The sequence below is a fragment of the Antechinus flavipes genome, chromosome 1, assembly GCF_016432865.1.
Source record: "Antechinus flavipes isolate AdamAnt ecotype Samford, QLD, Australia chromosome 1, AdamAnt_v2, whole genome shotgun sequence".
NCBI classification, from domain to species: domain Eukaryota; kingdom Metazoa; phylum Chordata; class Mammalia; order Dasyuromorphia; family Dasyuridae; genus Antechinus; species Antechinus flavipes.
In genome coordinates, this window is record NC_067398.1 from 713048565 (window position 1) to 713069916 (window position 21352).

The window sequence follows — 21352 nt, forward strand, 5'->3', positions numbered from 1 at the left end:
GCTCTGACCCTCCCGGCCCCCCGGCTCTGACCCTCCCGGCCCCGCCCGCGTCTCCGGCCTTACCCAGGTTGGAGGAGGCCCGGCCCTCGGCCGCTCGGTCCTTGAGGCTCTCGGCGATGTCCAGCTGCTGCTCGTGGTACTGCTTGGCCCTCTCCAGGTCCTGCATGCAGCGGGCGGCGTGGCCCAGGCCGGCGTAGGCGCGCATCTCGATGGCCTTCTCCAGCAGCTCCTGGGCCAGCTCCAGCACGTAGTTGTGGTAGGACATGGCCTTGTCGAAGTTCCGGCGGTAGTGGTAGGCGCTGCCCAGGTTGCTGTAGGCCCGCGCCTCCTCCCGCTTGTTGCCCAGCTCCTTGGCGATCTTCAGGTGCCGCTCGTGGCACTGCACGGCGTTCTCGAAGTCGCCCATGGCGATGTACACGGCGCCCATGTTGCCCAGCTCCCTGGCTTCCGAAAGCTCATCCTTGGACTGCTTGGCCAGGAGCACGCACTGCTTGTGGCTGGCCAGGGCGTTGGGGTAGTCGCCGATGGCCGTGTAGACGTGGCCCAGGCTGCTCAGGGCGGAAGAGGCGGCCTGGAGGGAGAGAGACAGAGGAGGGTGAGAAGCCGGGTCCTTCACAGGGCTCGGGGCGGGGGCTCGGCCACTAATAAAAGCCACGGCAACGGTCACTGCGGGTGGGGGAGGACCGCGGGGGGGGGGCAGCGGAAGGGCCCCCCACCATCTGCGGCTCAGAGACGCACGGACCCAGCCTCGGAGCCGCGCGTGGGCCCACGAGCCCCTCCCCCCGAGCTCCCAGGACGAGGGAGATCCCGAGGGAGCTTCCCCCCCAGGACAGACCCTCATGTGTAGAGCAGCGCCCCCCGCAGCAGCCAATTAATAAGTCATGTTAAGTTAAATGTCACGGAGACCCTGCCCGCGGCCCGGGAGTGTCGAGCGCCAGCTCTTTCAGGTCCCCAGAGGGACGTCCCGGGGGCTGGCGTTGGCATGGGGCCAGCTGGGAGCTCCTTGGCCAGAGGACTCCCTGCTGGGGGCTTCAGCCCCGCAGTTCAGCTATTTCTGTTATTTTCTCACAAACGCAAGGTTAGCTTCCCCATCCGTCCAAGTAAACGGACACAAAGGAGCTGGGCAGTGACGGCTCCCCCAGCGAAGGTCCTGCTCTTCCCATGATCCTCTCTGCTTGCCATCATCCTCATCCACCAGACACAAACGAGGTCCCCGCCCCCCGCGCACCTGCCCCCGCGTGCCCCATTCACCCCAGAGGCTGCAGCGTCCCTCTGGGTCCTCCCACCCACGCCGCGACCCTTGACATTCACCCCTCTCTTCATTTGAATTCCCCAAGTCCTCAGATGTGGGGAGCAGCTCCGGGCCCCCGTCCCCTTGGGCACCGTTCCCCTTGGCTCGCCGCCGTCTCTGGTGAGTGCCCGGCTCCTGGGACAGGCTTCCGCCCGGACGCCCGAGGCTGCTGGACTCCCTCGCCCCTCTCAGGGCCACGTTGTCCGGCCGGTCACGCTCCTCCCCACCACAAACCTGACAAGCTGGCGGCCCTTCCCCCAGGTTCCCATCGTCACCTTTTCATGGCAGGCTCTGCCCAGGCCCCAGACTCCTCCTCTGCTTCTCCGGGGCTGCCCAGGGAGGGCGAGGTCTCTGTGTCTGCCCCCGGCGCGCTCCTCCTCCCCTCGGCTCACCTGCTGCCTCTCCCGGCCCAAGGGGAAGAAACAGGCCCTTCCGGGACCACAAGGCTCAGCAGTCCCCGGGAGGCCGCGTCCCTTCTCTCCTTGTGCTTTTCAGTTTTAAGGTTTTTGACAAGCCTCTGGTTGTTACATCACTTCGTTTCTGAATATGGCCTCTCCCTCCAATCCCTTTATTGGAAGCCACGGCTCTTGTAACAAGGAATAAAAAAGACGGGGAGAAGCCCTTCATCAGAATAACCGGCACCTTGTCCACGCTGGACAGTTCCTTCTTAACCGCTTGTGACTCTAAGCAAAGGGAGTGCTCCCTCCCGAGCCAGCACTCCTCCCAGTTCCAGGCCTGGGTCAGACTGAAGCCCTCTCCCCGATCTCCCGTAATTACATTCTTCCTGCTGCCTCGGGTCACTGGCCCGGCCCCCTTAATCAGACTGCACGCTCCCTGGAGGCAGGAGGACTGACTCAGCGCCCACCGGCACACTGCGGGCAAGCCCACAGGGCTCCAGGCCTGTGGAACCGGGGTAGGCGGAGCCCCGGGTGACAGGTGGCCCTTCCTCCCCCTCCCAGCTGCATCCCACCCCCCCATCCCCATCCCCAGCCTCTACGGGCCTACAGACTCCCTCTGGGTCCGCCCGAGGCATCGAGCAAGGAATGCAGAAGATGGCACTGCATGTAGTAGACACTTAATAAATGTTTACTGAATTAAATTGTCTGAAAGGCTCCTCTGGCTTAAATCTCTATGGCGATAAATCTAGTATAGGCCTTTGATGTATAAATTTATTTATCAAGCCTTTTGTGTGTACTAAATCCGCAGAAGCTGCCAGATAGGGGCTCGTTCAATAAATACTGACTGACTGATTAAAGAGGAGGAAGATGGCCCAAGAAGTCACCTTCTTCGGGTGTCGAGGAGACCGCTCTCCTTCCCCTTTATCATCCCCTGCCACGCGTCTGGGCTCGGGACCTCGGAGGACTCCACTGAAAGCCAAGCTCTTGGCAGCCAAGGGAGAAGCTGTGGAGGAGCCTGGCCGGGACCAGCCGGAGGCTGTCCCTCAGGGTGGAGGCCCCAGCGGTCCAGGAAAGGGAGCCATCATCCCAAAACCCAATGGGCCATTCTGAACAAATGGCCACCGTGCGCTGAAAAGGGCACTGAAATCATAATGACCCATAGTCTGTTAGGACTTTAACTCCCAAACACCTGCCTGCACGTAAACACGAAGAGCTGGTGTTGATATAGAATATTACAAAGCACTTAATACATTTTATATCATTGGATCTTCACAACAGTCGTTGGATAAACAAACTTATTAAACCGTTTTACAGAAGAGACAATGGTCTCATAGGAGAAATGCGAGTCCAAAAAAGTCTGAGATTTCCCCTCCCATCCAACAAATTAACCAAACTGGTAAAACGTGGAAAGATAGTCCCCGCTGGGGGAATTGGGGGAAGCCGGGCACATCACCTGGGGATCGGTACAATATTCTGTGCACCGAACGTGCAAGACGCACACAAGATAACTCGAACGTCCTTACTTTGTGTCCCCGACCAAAAAAGAAAGGTTCCACACACGCCAAAATATTTAGAGCAGGACATGTCGTGGCAGCAAAAACTAGGAACAAAGCAGACGGCGCTGAATGAGAAAGAGCTATTCAACTTGTAGAGAATGAACGAAATGAAATTGTGCTGGGCCCTAAGAAATGACTACGTGATGAACAGAGAGAAATGTGGGGGGAAATGAAAGGAACTGATCCCAAAGAAGTAGGCGGAATCAGGAAAACACTATGGGCAACCACCACCATGATCCCAATGGAAAGAATCAGTTGTTAGGTCATTTTGCTGTCCCGTCCGACTCTTTGTGACCCTATTTGGGATTTTCTTGACAGAGATGCTGTCGTGGTTTGCCACGTCCTTCTCTGGCTCATTATACAGATGAGGAAACTGAGGTAAGAAAGGTTAAGTGACTTCCCCAGGGTCGTAGGAAATGTCTGAGGCCAGATTAGAACCCGGGGTTTTCCTCTGGAGGCCTGGCGCTCTAGCCACTGCTGCCCCAGGAAAGAGCTACCACGAAACAATCCAAGCTGAATCTGGGGAAATGATACAGGCCGGCTTGGCTTTGATGAAAAGTGAGGAATACTCTCGTCTCTAGTTCCTCTGCTTCTGAGGGGGTGGGGAATGGGTGGGACGCCGGTGTAGAACATTGCCCATGTGGTGAGATTCTTTTGAAATGTTGACTGGTTTTGAGGAGTTTTTTTCCTCTTCCTTTTTTAAAGTTCTTTGTTATAAAAGCACATGGATTTCTGGGAAGGCAGAAAGGGGAAATGTAATGCGATGTAAAAGCAAAATATATCAATAAAATCGATTTTTACAAAGGAACGAGGACACATAATATCAGAGTTAGAAAACAACCTGGAACTGGCAGAGCCAGAAGGGGTCCCGGCGTCTTGCACATCGAAGGCCAGAGCTAGAAAGGACCTCGGACCAGGGACCACACAATGTTAGAACTTGAGGGAAGTGGGAGATCAGTTATTCATCCACTGGATGCGGGACATTTAATTGGCTTTTTTTATGAATGTTACGTAAATCGAAGGGGACTGCAACCTTGCCGAAAGCCGGTCAGTGTGTATACAATCTCTGTAAAGTCTCGTAAAGGCTACTCGGCACACTAGCGAGACCAAACAGAGACTGAATCCAGGTTTTGTTGCCATTGTAAGAAGTCTCCCGGATGAAACTCTCGGCCTGCCATGGAAAGATGGGCTCGGGTCACCGAAACGCAGAGAAATCCGGACCCTGTGGCCTCGGGAGTCTCCGGGCTTTCCCTGGAAAGCATCTCCGAGGTGCTCGTGGGGTTGACCACGGTGACTCCGAGCCCCCGGCCAGGGCCTCCGTCTGGACCACGAGGAGGAGCCCTCGGCGGCTCGGAAAGGGAAGGAGCAAGTTTTCTGACACACAGGCCTCCCTTTGGGTAGTGACAGGGAGCGGCACTAAGCCGCGGCTGCAGTTTCTCCATGGCAACCGGTCAGCTCTCGCCGATACCGAGGCCGGAGGAACCTTCCAAATAATTACTTTTGTCACCGCTGTTTTAGAGTCCAAAGAATAATGCCGTGTCAGAAAGAGCTATTACCTGGACGTGTGAGTCGAGATCACAGGCGATGAATTATTTGTAACGCCCATGTATTAATAAAGCAATGTTTCCAAACCAAGAATTTGTAAATGTGCTTTGCTGATGCAAATTAACAAATTAATAAGGAAACAAGTTTCTGGTACAGGACGCCGAGGTGACAGATTAGCTATTAAGAGCAATTTATAGGTCATAAGATATGAAAGTTGGCAAGAAACCCTCCCTCGGCTGGCTTCATAAACAGCAAAGCTGCGTTTGGCTCCCCAGAGGTTTCCTGTTAGACATTTTAATTATACCATAAAACCTCCAGAATTTATAATGACTTCTTTTCTTTCTCCCAAACTTGACGCTCTCTCTGAACCTGATGCAACTTTTGTCGGGCAGCTCAGGAATAGGTCACGAGAACCCCACTGAAGCTAACGACAGACACTGAGATTGGGGTTTGTTCTTCAACTTTTCAGTCTGTCCGACTCCTCGTGGCCGGGACGTGGTTTGCCAAGGCCTTCTCTGGCTCATCTTACAGGGGAGGAAACTGAGGCACACGGGGGCACTGCCCAGGCTCACACAGCTGGCGAGCTTCTGAGGCCGGGCACTCTCTGTACCACGGTGCCGGCAGCAGCCGGAGGCCGAGGCAGCGTTGTACAAGGTCGGGCCGGACAGGCAGGGCCAGGACCATCCTTGGGCCCAGATACCTGCTTCCTGGAGTCTTCCTGGCCATTGGCCTTAGAGGAACCCCCGGAGACAGGCAGCCACCCTGCTGGCAGTGAGTGCGGCCACAGCTCTGAGCTACCACAGACACACCGGGGTCCTGAATGCCACTGTCAGTGCTCGTCACCGGAAGGCCCGTTTGCTGGCAAAGTTAGCCGGCCCCTCGTGCTGCGCCAGAACAGCGTCCCCGCCTTTGCTTTCCCTTTCTGAGATGCTCACTCTGTGCTTCTTGCCTTTCTCTCCGTCACCTCTCCCCTCCATCCCTTCCTTGCTTGCTTTCCTTATAGGTGAGTTCAAGAGCATGGAAAGAAGCCTGATGGGGGCCAGAAAGCAGCAGTTTCTGACCCCCCAGTTGCCATGGAAGCAGCTGCACAAAGAATTTGTGGAGTTCCCTAAATCAGGGAAATTATGGGTCCAGTCGCCCCCAGGTAGGGGATAGGAATGGGAAAGGCCTCCTGCAGAAGGGAGGACTTGGGTCCGAGAGGAAACCAGAAAAGGCAAAAGTGGAGGGAGACGGCAGCACGCGGCAGGCGGGGGAGGGGGGCGTGGTACGGGAGGGGAGATGGAGCCTTGGGGGCTGTGGGAAGCAGCCAGGGTGGCTGGTCCTGGGAGAGTGCAGAGGCCGTGACAAGCTGAACAAAAGGCTTCCTATCCGCTCCGGGGTTGGTCAAAGGGACAGTAACAATCAGGAGAACTTAGCCGCTGAAGGGAGGAGCGCCGGGCGGACCCGTGAGGAACTGCTCATGGTCCTGCTGGGAAGTGGAGGGCTGCCTGGGGGACCATGCGGGCAGTGGGCCCAGTGGTGGAGGCAGGCGGCCATCACCTCACGCCTGGAAAGGGACAGTCCCCTTATAGAGCCTCCGGCCAACCATGCCATCGGCCTAGGTTGGGGCTAGCCCGTCCCCCTCCTCTTCGGGAGCTCCCAGGGACTCCAAGATAAAAGAGAAGGGCTGCGCTCTCCCGCCTCCCACCTCCAAGCCTTTACCCCAGCTTCCTGACTTCCTCGAGTCTCTGCTAAAACCCAGGCTGCTTAAGAAGGTGGTAGATGCCCCTTGGCGGCGAGCAGGCCCTACGGCCTCTCAGCCTGTGGGTGTTACTGGACAGCAGACCCAGAGCTGTCCTTGCTTCTCTTCACAGCCCCAGCACTTCCCACGGAGTCTGTTCAGAAGGTGCTTAATAAATGCACGCTGACTGGAGTAAGAGTGAGGCTTGAGGATGACATCAGGGACTAGAGAGCAGGTGACTTCTCCGAGAGCAGCAGGAAAGCTGGGATGAAGGAAGGGCTCAGGGGCCTGGCGCAAAGGAGGAGCTAAACGACTGCTTTCTGGTCCTGACTGATGAGCTGAACCATTTTCCCTCCCTAAATTCTCATCTGTAAATACGACATAGGAGAAGCTACGAAAGCGGTCAAAGGAGAGCTAGACACTGGAAGAGGAGGCGGGCCTGCCACAAGTGACAGGGAGGTCCTGGATGAGCAGGAGCCGCCTACGTGTGCCCCCATCAAGGACCACGAGGGTCAGTCACGTGGAAGAGTAAAGCAGGAGCTTCAGCAACTCGAGCTATTATTCTTACTAGCTTCAAACGCTCCATTAAGATGACTCTGGTGACTGTTACGGCAGGAACCAGTAACCCTTGATTTCCCCTTCCTGGACTCCCTCACATCTCAAGTTTTATTTGGGGGGAAAATCTGGTCTCAAACGAGCTCCTCCTGAATCACGACTTAATGACTTGCTCTGGACCGCGGGCAGATCCCAGCCTGGCGCACACGATCAGAGCGGCTCCCCTCCTCGCTCCCTGGCTCACCCGGCCGCAGTGAGCTATAAACCCTCCTTTTGTAGGAGGCTCTGGAACCTTGCCAGTCCCCCTTCAAAGGGAATATTTACACTGAACAGTAAAGCTCGGTGTTGGGGGAGGGAGTCCAAGTCAGGCAAGAAAGGGAAGGGAGGAAGGGGAGGGTGACGGAGAGAATGGCAAGGAACGCAGAGCGAGCATCTCTGGGAGGGAAAGGAAAGGCGGGTCCCTCAGGGAGGGTCCCCGTGTGCAGGCTCCCCTGCAGGCCCAGGCACAAGGCGGACTACAGAGTCCTGGGAAGGCGGAGGGCCCGGTTCTCATTTACCCGAAGGCGTATGTTCCAGACCCAGCAGCGCGGTTATAATTCTATGCTTCCAGTCAGATTCATTCTCCTTTAATTTCCAAAATCTCCCGAGCCGTTAGCAAGCGAATCTGACGTGACACGTGAGGCCTGAGGCAAATATGTCCAGAAAGTTAACAACCTTCAGGAAACAGAGATCCACCGGGCGGAAGGCAGCCAGCTGCTCAAAGGCCCCTTCCCGCCGTCCCCCAGCGAAACTTTGGTGATTGGCCCCGAGTGCCGTGCAAAGGGCGTCCGGACTCCTTAACTCTGCTTTCCAAATGAGGGGGCAATACTGGAAAGAAAGGGCTGGACCCTCGCGCACTTTTCATAAAACCGTCCTTGCTCATCATTTTCCCAGCTCATATTTTGTTCAAATAAATCAGGAATTTATTACAGATTTATAAAATACTAAGCATGAAATAAAAAGAACATATAACTGCTGAATTAGCTTCGAGCATCAGAGATTTAGAGCAGGAGAAGGCTGTTAGGGTCACCCAGCCTTGAAAGAGCGAAGGCTCGGGGAAGGTGAGGGACTTTTCCAAACACACCCAGCCAATACGTGGCAGCACCAACACTTGAACCCAGGCCCTGTGACTCCAAATCAGCCACTTTTCCCTCTGCACCAAGGGGAGTTCAAAGGTGAAGGAAAAACATAACGATGGTGTAGAGTCTCCCGCAACCCCAAAGCGTCCAAGGCCAGTGGCTGATAATTGCACATTCCCTTCAAGCTGGGAAACTCTGCTTTGACATTCAAAGTCCTCTCTAACTGGCTCACCTTTCCCATCTCGGGTCATACGACTCTCATCCAAACACCCGCACCTAGGCCCACCCTGATCATGGGCCACTGCAGGAGCCGGAGCTGGCCTTCTCCTGCCATGTGGGGGTCTGAATTCCGGCTGTCCTCTGCTACCTGGAGGAGTTCCGCTCCTCTCTGCTGTGTCACCTCAAGCATTGCTTCTTCCAAATTCTGCCATCATCACCTGCCATCTAAATCATCACTGCCATCATCCCCATCCCCATCACTGCCATCCCCATCACTGCCATCATCCCCATCCCCATCACTGCCATCATCCCTATCCCTATCCCCATCATCTCCATCATCCCCATTCCCATTCCCATCCCCATCCCCGCCATCACTGTCCCTGCCATCCCCACCACTATTGCCGCCATCATCACCCTCCCTCACCCCATGGCAGCCTTTCTGGACTTCCTCCCCCACTTCACCAGTATCTGCCTCCTGTGCTCCCTCACCACTCTCCGGACTCCTCGTTCCCCTCGGTGCCGCGTTCCCCTGCACACACGTCAGCTTCCCTCACCGGACCCCACGACCCCCATGGGCGGAGGCCATTCCTGAATCTTTCCAGTCTTCGGCACGGCCCCCTGTAGCTGATGGGGGTCCGATGAATGTTCAATGAAGTGAACCGAGCCGTCCCACTGGGGGAGACCAGACGATCTCGGTGCTCTCTCTCGGTTCCACGGGCCACTGAAATTCCCTTGGGCCAGAATCAACAATGTTGAGAGGCGGATGTGGCCCAGAGGGAATGACCCAAGGCAGAGGAGGCCGGTGCTCCACTTGCTGGCCCCGGAAGTCATCCCACCTCTACAGCTTACTCCCAGGCAGGTTTTCCCCACATCTCCTATGTAAGAGACTTTAGGCTGGACACAAGAACAAAAATGGAGGCACTCTGACTTGGAGAGGATGTTGGTTGTAAGGAAAAGGCAGGAGACCTTCAAGTACCGTCACAACCTGAATAGCTCCATGATTCCCATTCCCAGGCTCCGAGGTCCCTTCTGGCTGGGGCTGTCCAGCCTGAGGCCGATTTAATCCAACAAGCGTTCAGCAGCCCCACTGTGGAGCTTCCTGGGCTCCCCGTCTCCGGCTCCAGCGGCCTGTGGGATGTGGATTTTGGCCGCTCGGCTTGCTGACACTAACAATCTGGCCAAAGCCGACATTTATGAGAACAGAAAGCGAGAAACAAAGTGTGTGCTCAATGATTAGGCAAACCATTGGGTGGCGTATGAATTTAATGGTCTATTACCAAACTATAAAGAGTGACACAAAATGAAAAATTCAGAGAACCATGCAACAATCTGTGTGAGGGAATACGGGGCCAAGGAACAAAAAAACAATCCAACATGCACAGCGATTAGAGCAAGAGATGATGGTGCCCACCGCTGGCACTGGGCATGCCCGTGCCCAGTCTCTGTGCTGCCCTCACTGGCACCACACTGCCCTCACTGCTGCCACCCTGCCCTCACTGCCCTTGCTGCTGCCACACTGCCCTCGCTGTCTCTGCGCTGCCCTGCTGCCCCTGCAATGCCCTTGCTGTCTCTGCGCTGCCCTCGCTGCCCCTGCAATGCCCTCGCTGTCTCTGTGCTGCCCTCACTGCTGCCACACTGCCCTCACTGCCCTTGCTGCTGCCACACTGCCCTCACTGCTGCCACACTGCCCTCACTGCCCTTGCTGTCTCTGTGCTGCCCTCGCTGCCCCCGCACTGCCCTCACTGTCTCCGCGCTGTCCTTGCTGTCTCCAGGATGCCCCCCACCAGCTCTCTGGGATGCCCCCCACCGGCTCTCTGAGATGCCTTCCACCGGCTCTCCGAGATGCTCCCTACCGGCTCTCCGGGATGCCCCCCACCGGCTCTCTGAGATGCCCCCCTCCAGCTCTCCGGATGCCCCCCTCCGGCTCTCCGGGATGCCCCCCACTGGCTCTCTGAGATGCTCCCCACCAGCTCTCCGGGATGCCCCCCACCAGCTTTCTGGGATGCCCACCACCGGCTCCCACAAGTCCCCCTCTCTGGTTGACTTCAGTTCTCAGCTTTCTCTCTCCCCCAAAACTCCAAATGGGCCCTGAGCATCCCCACTCAGAGGTTTCGGAGCAACTTCCAAGAACGGGATTTAAAAATGTCACCGAGGAGAAATCTTTTAAGGAAGAGAAGACGAGCTGGGCAGCTGGGGCACCCAGGGAGGGTCTTCAGAGTGACCCCCATGATGGCTTTAGAGAGGTTACAGGGCATGGGGAGACCCCAAATGGGCCACGGGAACAGCCCAGTGCTCCGACATCCCACGGCAAAGGGATGTTGCTCATCAGCGGGAGCCACAGCATCCTTTTCCTTACAGAACCCCCCCCCCCCAGGTTCCCAAAAGCAGACTTGGGAATCATCTGACCTGGGATGAAAAGGTGAAGGCTCCGAAAGCGCGAGTGCGATGGTGAGCCAGCGGCTTAAGCCCTAATGATAACGTAACCACATGGAGCATTTACGTGGTGCTGGAAGGTTTGGGGGGGCTTTATAAACTCTGCCGGATCCTCCGACAGCTCAGAGAGGGAGCTGCCCCGATGGCTCCCATTTTACTAACAAGGAAGCTGGATTGCCCAAGGTCACGCAGCAAGGAAGTGTCTGAGGCAGGCCTAGAACACGGGCCTTCCCTTGTGCCCCCACTGAGCTCCGGGGGCCAACTTCGAATGCAGATCTTCCGAGTCCAAACACAGGGCTCTTTGATGAGACCACAATGCCTTGCGCTGACATCATTTTTAAAAATTATTTAATATTTCAAATGATTTTCAAAGAAAGTTTATCTCACTTTTAAGGAATATGATGACAGCATGGTTTATGTTGAGGGAAGATTTCCTATTGAAACAGATGGTGACAGATACTGCGATGGCTATGTTAGTTTTTCGAGGGGCAGCTGGGCGGTTGGGGCGCTGGGCCTGGAGTCAAAGACCTGATTCATCAACTCTGACCTCAGACACTTTCTAGCTGGGTGACCCTGGACAAGTCGCGTCACCCCGTTTATCTGTTTCCTCATCTGTAAAATGAGCCAAAGAAGGAAAAGGCCGCCACGCCAGGGTCTCTGCCAAGAAAACTCCACGGACGCTGTCGGTGTGTCCCATTCCATGGGTCACGGCTGAATGAGTGAATAAGAAATAGCAGTTTTTACAAGCAGGGGCGCATGGCCTCCCGTCCCGGGTGGTCCCGAGTGGACAGAGTTGAGCACTTGATAAAGACAGAATGGGAAAGGAGGAAGGACCGCCATTACCCTTCCTACGTTAATGATGGGCTTTCCAGCAGCTGGGGGTCGATCCAGCCTCTTTGCCAACCTTCAGCTTGCAAAGTTGCCCAACTAGAATACGAAGAATTGTATTTTCCTTGACCAAGTTAACTCTCAAGTTTCAAAAAAATCACATCTCAAGTCCTACAGGGCCCGGGCCGAGGTGGGAAAGGACCCAGACCGAAGGGAGAGAGGGCCCGGACCAAGAAGGGAGAGGGCCCAGACTGAGGGATAGAGGGGCCGGGTTGAGGGGGGAGAAGGTCTGGGCCGAGGTGGGGAGGGCCCAGGCCGAGGAGGGGTAGGGCCCGAGCCGAGGAGGGGAGGGCCCAGGCCGAGGGGGGAGAGGGTCTGAGCCGAGGGGGAAGAGGGTCCGAGCCGAGGGGGAAGAGGGCCTGGGCCGAGGCGGGAGAGGGCCTGGGCCGAGAGGCGAGGAGGCCGCGCCAAACATAGAGCTGGGAACTGTATCTGGTGTGAGTGAAAAGCCCGGGAGGTGGCCGCGGATGCCTGTAATCACAGACATCTAGAGGATGGAGCACTATTCAGGTGTATTTGTTCACTTTGGGTACACAGATGGCTGCAAGAATGGCAGCGTATTGTGAGCTAGCGTGGAGGTATTTAAACGTGCCCTCTTAAAGCCGGGGCCCTGGAGAGAGCCACAGGAAGAAAAATGGGCACAACGGCTAGTGCAGCGTGGCCCTCGTCCAAGGGGCTCCACTCCAAGGCCTGCTGCAGCGAGCGGAGAATGACCCTAGGGCTGCCTATTCTGTCCGAAGCCTGCCTCTGAAACACCTTGGAAGCAGGGAGAATTTGTGATGGCAGAAAGGAAGGGGGCAAAGGAAGGAAAGGGGACAGAGGAGGAGGGAAAGGGAAAAGGGAGGAAGGGGATAAAGGAGGAAGGGGACAAAGGAGGAAGGAAGGGGAAAAGGGAGGAAGGGGACAAAGGAGGAAGGGGACAAAGGAGAAGGAAGGGGAAAAGGGAGGAAGGGGACAAAGGAGGAAGGGGACAAAGGAGGAAGGAAGGGGAAAAGGGAGGAAGGGGACAAAGGAGGAAGGGGACAAAGGAAGAAGGAAAGGGAAAAAGGAAGAAGGAAGGGGACAAAGGAAGAAGGAAAGGGACAAAGGAGGAAGGAAAGGGACAAAGGAGGAAGGAAGAGGATAGAGGAGGAAGGAAGGGGACAAGGGAGGAAGGGGACAAAGGAGGAAAGGGACAAAGGAAGAAAGAAAGGGACAAAGGAGGAAGGAAGAGGACAAAGGAAGAAGGAAGGGGACAAGGGAGGAAGGGGACAAAGGAGGAAGGGGACAAAGGAGGAAGGGGACAAAGGAGGAAGGAAAGGGAAAAAGGAAGAAGGACGGGGACAAAGGAGAAGGAAGGGGATGAGGGAGAGAGAAGGGGACAGGGGAGGAAGGGAATAAAGGAAGAAAGAAAGGGAAAAAGGAAGAATGAAGGGGTAAAAGGAAGAAGGAAGGGGACAAAGGAGGAAGGAAGGGGACAGGGGAGGAAGGAAGGACATGGCCCTTTTCAACACTGAAGTGATTCAGGTCACTTCTGATAGACTTGTGATGGAGAGCGCCACCTGCACCCAGAGAGAGACTGTGGGGACTGTGTGGAGTCCCCTCCACTCCATCTCTATAAATCAATCCCCTCTGCCCATGGATGAGGAGGCGAGAGTCTGAGGGGGGGTATCTCACGAAGGCTTTCCAGACATGACCTCCCTCCGCCTCCACAGCGCCCCCGGTCACCGTTCCGAGGCCTTCTCCTGGCGCCCCCCCAGGGCTCTGGCCCCTCAGATGGGAGCCAAACACCAAAGAAATCCAGGCTCCTCAGGTGGGCATGCAAGGCCCCCCAAGTTCCAGGCTTGGTCCGCCTTCTTCTGTGGATGACGCTGGGTCCTCTCACTCTGTCCCGGGCCAGAGCACCCCGAGGCTGCTCACTCTCTGCTGGGATTGTTGTTCAGGAGGGTCCGACCCACCGCCAAGTCCTTCTCCAGCTCTCGGGGCAGACGGGGCAGAGGCAAACAGGGTGCCCGGCCAGGTCTGAGGCTGGATTTGAGCCCAGTTCCGCTCTGCCTCTGGCGCTCTGGACACCGCGGCACCCTAGCGGAATCACGGTGGAGATGAGCTGAGCTTGTGGGTCACTCAGTGGTGCCCGAAGCTCCCAGGACTCTGGGTGTCTCTCAAGGAAATGGACGGGAGGGAAGAGAGAAGGGAGGACGGCAGTGGGTGAAGACGCAGGAGGAGATGTCCAGGGGAGGCTCAGAGAGCAGCTCGGCAGCCACGGAACCATGATCCCTGAAAGCTCAGCCCCTCGGCCCAATGGGAGCCCTGAGCCACCGAGTGACAGATCCCTTCGGCCGGGGGGGAGCCTCGGGACGGCCCGCGGGGCCCGGTGGGAGATCCTCGGGACTGCCTGCGGGGCCCGGTGGGAGATCCTCGGGACTGACCGCGGGGCCCGGTGGGAGATCCTTGCTTGGGACGGCCCGCGGGGCCGGTGGGAGATCCTCAGGACGGCCCGCGGGGCCCGGTGGGAGATCCTCGGGACGGCCCACAGGGCCCGGTGGGAGATCCTCGGGACGGCCCACAGGGCCCGGTGGGAGATCCTCGGGATGGCCCATGGGATCCAGTGGGAGATCCTCGGGACGGCCCATGGGGCCCGGTGGGTACAATACTGAGACCACACCATGCTAAGGTCTCACTGAGCTGCAAGGAGCACCCCAAGGAGAGGGAGGTTCTCTGGGACCAGCCTGAGGGGGTCGGGGAGGTCGCCCACTCTGCAGTGATCCTAGGGGAGCACAGAGGCAACAAGTAGGGGAAGTCTCCCGGCCGCCTTGTCTGTCTTGTCCGAGGAGACTCCGGATGTGCCGTGCTCCCCCCGGGACAGACAGCTCCCCACAACATCCTTTGTCAAACCAGACAAATACTGGTCCTCCCGGCTTCTCCTGGGCGCCATTGGGGGGAAGCCAGAGCGGCCCAATAAGGAAGCCGGGGTCCTTGAGAGCACTTGGGTGATTAAATCAGCTGGGGGCAGCAAGGATGTGCTTCAGGGGCTCGGTAATAAGACTCTGGGAGATATATTCATCATTGTATACTTAATAAAACCGGCTGTACAACAGCGTCCTCGGGGAGCTCTTGAGTGCGCGGGAAGACCAGCTGTGCTCTGAAGAGGCCGGTTGCCGGGCGGGCGGAGGCGGGCCCGGGGCTCACACGCGGCGGGCGCTCGAGGGGCTGCAGGGAGAAGCCGCCCGGGCCGGGCCGATACCTTCAGCCATCCACCTCCGTCGCTCCCTTCCCCCCAGCCCACGGCCCTGCCCCGTCTCAGAAGGAAGATCCTTCCTACCTGCGCAGACTCTCTGACCATGGGGCAGCCGGGCGGGGCAGTGGCTAGAGCACCTGCCCCAGTCAGGACCCGAGCTCAGTCCGGCCACGGACGGGGGAAGCGTCCTCCCTGCCCGGGGGCATTCTGTAAGGGAGGGAGAACCGTTTCCCTTTCAGCTTCTCTCCAGAAGCACTCGGCTCTGCTTGGGCAGAGGGACATCCTGCAGAGAGCCCAGGACGGGCCGGGGCCGGGGACCCCCGCTCCTGGCACAGGTTCGCTGGCCAGTGCCCAGCAGCGAGTCCCTCTCCGGGCCTTGGGCGCCTCACCTCTGAGAGGACGCTCGCACCCAGAACCTGGGGCTGGGCTCAGGGACCGTCCCCGTCCTCGTTCCTCCAGCGGCCTCCTGCCCAAATCTGGTCCCTGGTCCCTCAGCCCCCTCCCGCCCCTCGGATACATTCGCAGATAGGGATGCGAACGTCGCCACATGTAGCTCCCTCCGGGGCTGGCGCTGCAGCCTCCGCGTGCCCTCCCAGCTTGGTGCAGCGGAATAACCGCTAAAGTGCTCTCCCGCTCTATCCCCTCCTCCCTCCCCTCCTCCCATTTACCTTGGAGAGCTCTTGTGAGGTCGGAGAACATTAAGTCTGTAAAGTTCTTAGTAACAGGAAAACATAACAAACGTCAGCCGTTCGTATTGTTCTTGCTGGTGAGGTGGGGGGGGGGGTAAGGGACTTGCCCAGGGCCGCACAGCCGGGAGCATAAGTGTCTGAGGCCGGATTTGAACCAGGGGATGAGGCCGACACCGGCTCCCCCGAGAGCCAGGCCAGCGGCCCCGATGCTCAGGAAAAGCTGGACTCCAGGGCGCGGAAGATCCCCGTCCAGGAGAAGGGCGTTCCCTAGGATGCTACATCCAGGTAAAACGTGGCGGACCCGAGAGCGTCCGCTTGGCTCGGCAGCAGAGGCGAGATCTGCGCTCTCTGGGGAAAGGAGGCTGGGAAAGATGGCCACGGAAAGGGGCGAGCCCCTGCTGAAGGAGCCCCCTCGCCCCGCGCCGCCACACTGGCCTCCTACGGAGAGAGTGACCCACGGCCTCGGCTTGTCAGAAAACGCTGAGGCAGACGGGATTCGTGTCTCTGGCCCGGCTAGAGTCCGACTGGGAAAGATTCGGGGCAGAAGAAAGAGGAAAGGGCGAAAAGGCCAGGAGACCAAGCCAGGGTCGCTCGAACCCTGGCCGGACAAAGCGGGGAGTAGCACGGGGAGGAGAAACGCTGGGCTTAACCCATCCGGGGCTGAGCGGGCCTGGCCCCGGCCCACCGCCCCCTGGGAGCGGCTCCCAAGCCAGAGCCTTCCGGAGACCGGGGGGACCGTGCCCGGAGCAGGCGGCCCAGGCTTCCAGACACCCTCGGCCGGGCTTCTCGGGCCTTGGGGCCTGGCCCTGCCCAGCAGCATCTGTTCCGGCTGCTAGAGAAGCCTTCTGGGAACTGGCAGCCAGCAGGCGGGCCGGTGCCCAGGGCCCGGGCGCTCTGTTACCTCTCACAACCCGGGCATGAGACGCCAACCCTCGGCTCCCACCCCGTGGTGCCGGGAGGGCGGGGACACTGAGATAGCGACCCTCGCACGGCAGACAACGCACCTGAGGAAGCCGTCGGAAAAGGAAACGGAGACAGAGATGTATCTGAAGCGTGCGTGAGGTCGGGTCTCCGGCCCGGGGAGTCCGGCACTGCCCGGCCCACTCCGGCGCCGGCCTCCCACATGAAGGGCGCTGTCTACAGAGCCGTGAACAGATCCGCTCCCTCGGGAGGAGGGCTAAGCTCGTGCTTCCCAATTACCTGAAAACCTCCCACTGACAGGAGCAGAGCAGCCCAAATCCGACATATATATGTATACATGCACACACGCAGATATGTTTATGTCCTGAAAAGATTAAAGGACAAAAAATGCAGTAATGAATACAATGCACTGAATTTTTTTTCAGTCAGTCTCTAACTGGGTCAGAGACACAAATTCTAGGCCAACAAAAGGGGTCACTCAGAAGCCAGTGGGAGTTTCCAGGGCGAGAGGAGCGGAGCCCCAGAAGCCTCCAAGCTTCCACAAAGCCCAGAAGCCCCGGGGGCTCCGAAGGCTGGGCGACCAGAGGGATCCAGACGGTGGTGAGCAGCTACTCTGCGGCTCCCTGAGAGCGTGCGTCCGGGAGGTACGCCCGACTTGCCAGCCCTCTGAACACAAGAGCACCCCCCAAGCGGCCCGCAACTACAACTCCCGATCACAGAGGGGCCGCCATCTTGCAACGGTCTGTAGGCACGGGCAGCACTTGACCAAAGGAGAAATTCCCAATTCAGGAAGGAAATTGTGAAATATTAATAAATAAAAGGATTCGCCAATGATAATGAAATGTTATCTCTCCGGGAGCATCTAGGACACAAGCCTAGAGGAAATGAGTAAGTCCACAGCAACTTCAGGCAGAGCCTCAGATAAAAATAGAGATTGTCCACATGGTCTACGGAAATTCCGAGAAGACATGAGATAAGAGATAAAAAGGATTATTATAAATGAAATGAGAATTCTAGTGGAGAGAACTGGAAGGAGAATAAACAGTTTTATGCAGGAGGTACAAAATCTTATACAAATTAACAGTCCTTGAAAATTAGAATGCACCAAATAGACAGAAATGACTTTTAGAGACAGAAAGGTTAAAACAAAGTCAAAAGGCTGAAAAAAAAAAAAAAAGAACATGCAATGAGTCTCATTAAAAAAACAAGACAAGGAGAAATAATCTATGAATCATCAGGCAACCTGAAAAGCACAAGCACAACCACAATAACATCGAAGCTTCTGATAACGGTTTTTAATTATAGATGGAAACCGTCCAGATCTCCCAGAAAGGAGGCAAAGTGGAATATAGAAAGGGTCCCAACAGAAACGAAGGGGCTGAACAGTGGGAGAACAGATGGAGACTTCTCAGCTGTTTGTAGCACTTTTACTTTCTGACCACACTTACCAGGTGCAGAAGTCAAAATTATTTACTTTGCTGACCACGATAAAAATTATATTTTCTAAAGGATCTTTGAAAAATGGATTAAAAAGCAATGGGAGGTACTTTAACATATTTAACATGTATTGGTCTACCTGCCGTCTAGGGGAGGGGATGGGGGGAAGGAGGGGAAACGTTGCAAGGGTCAATGCTGAAAAATTACCCATGCATATGTCTTGTAAATAAAAAGCTATAAAAAAATAATTTAAAAAACAACGGGAGATTAAGAAATTTAAGCCTGAAGCAGAACTTTATCATCCAAGAATAAAATTTCAAGAAAATAGGAAATTTCGTCAAAGAAAATGACATGATACTTTTGAAGGTGTCATTGAAAAAGAGGAAATTTTATAGGTCTAATTACTTTCATCACAAAAAAGAGAAAGAACAGACCAAGAAACCGAGTATAACTAAAAATTCTTTCAGAACCAACAGATTTGAAAATGTCAATTAAACATCAGACAACAAACAAATTCTGAAAATCAGAGAGAAGCAAAAATTGAAACAAAAAAGTCAAATTGATAAAAAAAGATAGGAAACTACTTTTTAAAAAATAAAAGTAAACCATTAGCCAGTCTGATCAAAAAGAAAACCAATGTGCTTGTATCTATTCTTCCACTCAAAATAGAGAAAAATGCAAATAAAGACTAAAAAGGAAACAGAACTATTTTGCCTAAATACACGCCAACCTAATAAAATTATCAATTTAAATGAAAAGGATGACTACAAAAAAAAATTAATCAGATGAACAGAAGAAGAAACAGAATTTCAATAGCCTGATCTCACAAAAAGAATTTGAAGGAGCCATAAATAAATAACTACCTCCCCCCCCAATAAAAAAAAGGAAAAAGAAAAGAAATCAAGTCAGACCAAATGGGTCTATAGGTGAATTTGACCAAACATTCAAAGAAAAAAATTAAAATACTGTATGCACTGCTGAAATGAGAAAAGGAGGTCTATAAATTTAAACATCTTTCCTCTTCTCGTCTCCCTCTCTGAACTCCCCAAAGCTAAGGGCCACACGACCTTTTCTCCTCTGGGGTCCCCTTCTACTCCTTCTCTCCAGGTGGGCGGACGCTGCTCTCCCAGGGGTCTCCTCGGTGGCTCCCTTGAATGGGCCACTAAGGGGGATTCTCGAGGGTCTCTCCTGGCCTCTCTTTAATTCGCCTCCTAGACAGGTTCATCCTCCAGCAAAGAAGGCTGCGGAGTAGGACAGCCTCTCTCTGGGGACAGGCGAGGCAGGAAGCCAGATTGTAGAGTTAAGAAGAGAGTGAGAGGAAAGGAAGACCAAAGCTTCTAAGGGTCTTCAGCCATGAAAAGGAGGAGAGGCCGAAGACCATAACCATCCAGGTCTGGTAGAGGTAGGTCCTTTAAGGCCTTTTCATAACAGGGAACTAAGGGGAAGAGAGTCTGTTAATCTGCGGGCATGACCTGGCAGGAGCATATGTTAGGGTGAAAAGCTAAGAATCAGGGTGCTCTTGTGATCCCCACCCAGACAATGGCCTATTTCAGGGAATCTCCCGGGCAGCGTCTCTGAGAACAGCTCCAAGCTGGAGAGGGGGATCTGCTGGGGGCCACATCTGCCTGGAAAATATTAGAACTTAACAGAAGGGAGTGGAGAGGGAGGGAGAGGAAGACAGGAAGAGAGGGAAAGAAAGGGGGGACGAGAGAGAGAGAGAGAGACACAGACACAGACACAGACACAGAGACGGAGACATACAGAGACAGAGGCAGAGAGATAAAGAGAACTTCTCCTGTGAGGAAGAAGTAGCGCCTCAGATGAAGACAACAGCTGAGCAGTCCAAGCAAACAGCACGATGTCAACACCACCAGACTCCTGGGGGATCAGATGAAAAGCAGACGGGGACCCCGGACACCATTAGTCCGATGCTCTCGTCTGATTTGAGTCCAGGATTCCTGATTTCAGACTTTCAGCAGTCAGGCGCGCCCTTCCACGCACATACACGGACCACACGCAGCCCTTCGCATGTTGTAACGTGTCACTCACACGTGTGCTCACATGCTTCGCCAAGCGTGTCTCCCTGTGCCCACAGATAGGTTACTTGTTCCTCACACATGCACCTAACACACGATCCCTACATGGTCTCTTTCACCGCCGGCGGCAGAGATATTTAGGGGGAACCGCTCCAAGTTCACGGGGGAATGCTGTCCTGCCATCTTTCTTGTTGGTACTTCATTAAGTGCTCCGGGCTGTGTATCTGGGTGAATGAAAGAGGGGCGCCGATGGGGGCTCGGGGCACTCCCTGTGGGTGACTGCCTGCAGAGGGCCTGGGATGGGGGCTGAATGCGGGAAGGGGCGACCTGGGAGCTCCAGTTACACTGGCCTGTGGGTGCCGGCGGTTGTGTGGGAGCCGTACAGGGCCCCGGGTTCTGATGAAGACTCCAGTTTGAGCTGCTACTGCTTGGTACAGGTGGCTTCGGGTTCCCCATGTGTAGACTGAGTCCTGTGATCCTTCAAGGGTCTGGCCTCCCCCACTGGACTGTGAGCGCCTCCCTGGGGCGGGGCGGGGAACAGCTTTCTTTTAACTGAAATTTGCATCTCAGCATGCAGCACCAGCACCGGCATACAGCTGGTGGTTAATAAATGTGAACTGAATTGAAGTGAAGGATCAGGAACTCAGATCTGGGGCTGGGAGAGACCTCAGAGGCCGCTGACCTGACTCCCCTCACTTTACTGAGGCAAAGGAGGAGCCAGCGGGGACCCGGAGCTCTGGGACAATGTCTCCCCCTTTTGCCAGGACACGGGGAGCTGCCTGGGTGTGGTCGGCCCTCGGCCCCTGGCTCGGCCCTCGTGCCCGTGGAGCCTCGGCCTGAATGTGGCCCTGGGGTGGCCGGGCGCTGGCGAAGGCTCCCACAGCTGCCAGCACTCACCGGGAGCATGTCTCCCTCCCCCAGCCCGAGCACAAAGTCCCCTCTGCCCCACTTCCGGTTCCCAGTCCTGGCCTGGATTTCTATTCTTGCATCCCCACCCCCAAAAGCCCACAGCTCATCCCCAGAGAACAGGCCTCGGGCAGCGCCCGCCAGGTGGGAGCCGCTCACGGAGGCAGACACTGGGACTGCCCGCGGCCCTCTCTGCTTTCCGGATCTTGACCCAAGAGCCCCCTTTGTCTGTAAGCGCTCACAGATCCCTGGGGACGGCGATGGTAACCCTGGGGTTCATCCGTATTCCGCCCACCCTTTCAAGGACCAGAGTACGGGAAGGCCGAGAGGCTGGGCCTGGGAGCCGAGCAGGCCCCTCCGGCCCTGACCCGGGCCCTGCGTGCCCGATTACCGCGGGAAAGCGGAGCGAAGCCGCAAAGGGCC

General features: G+C 56.0%; 1 protein-coding gene across 1 annotated transcript in view; it reads right to left on the reverse strand.

Annotated features, from left to right (window-relative positions):
- Window positions 1-21352, reverse strand: part of TTC28 (tetratricopeptide repeat domain 28) — a 224000-nt gene that overhangs the window by 138352 nt on the left and 64296 nt on the right. Inside the window, exon 4 of the mRNA XM_051973038.1 lies at window positions 64-571. Within this exon, the coding sequence (XP_051828998.1) occupies window positions 64-571 (508 nt within the window). The remainder of the gene's footprint in view (window positions 1-63; window positions 572-21352) is intronic.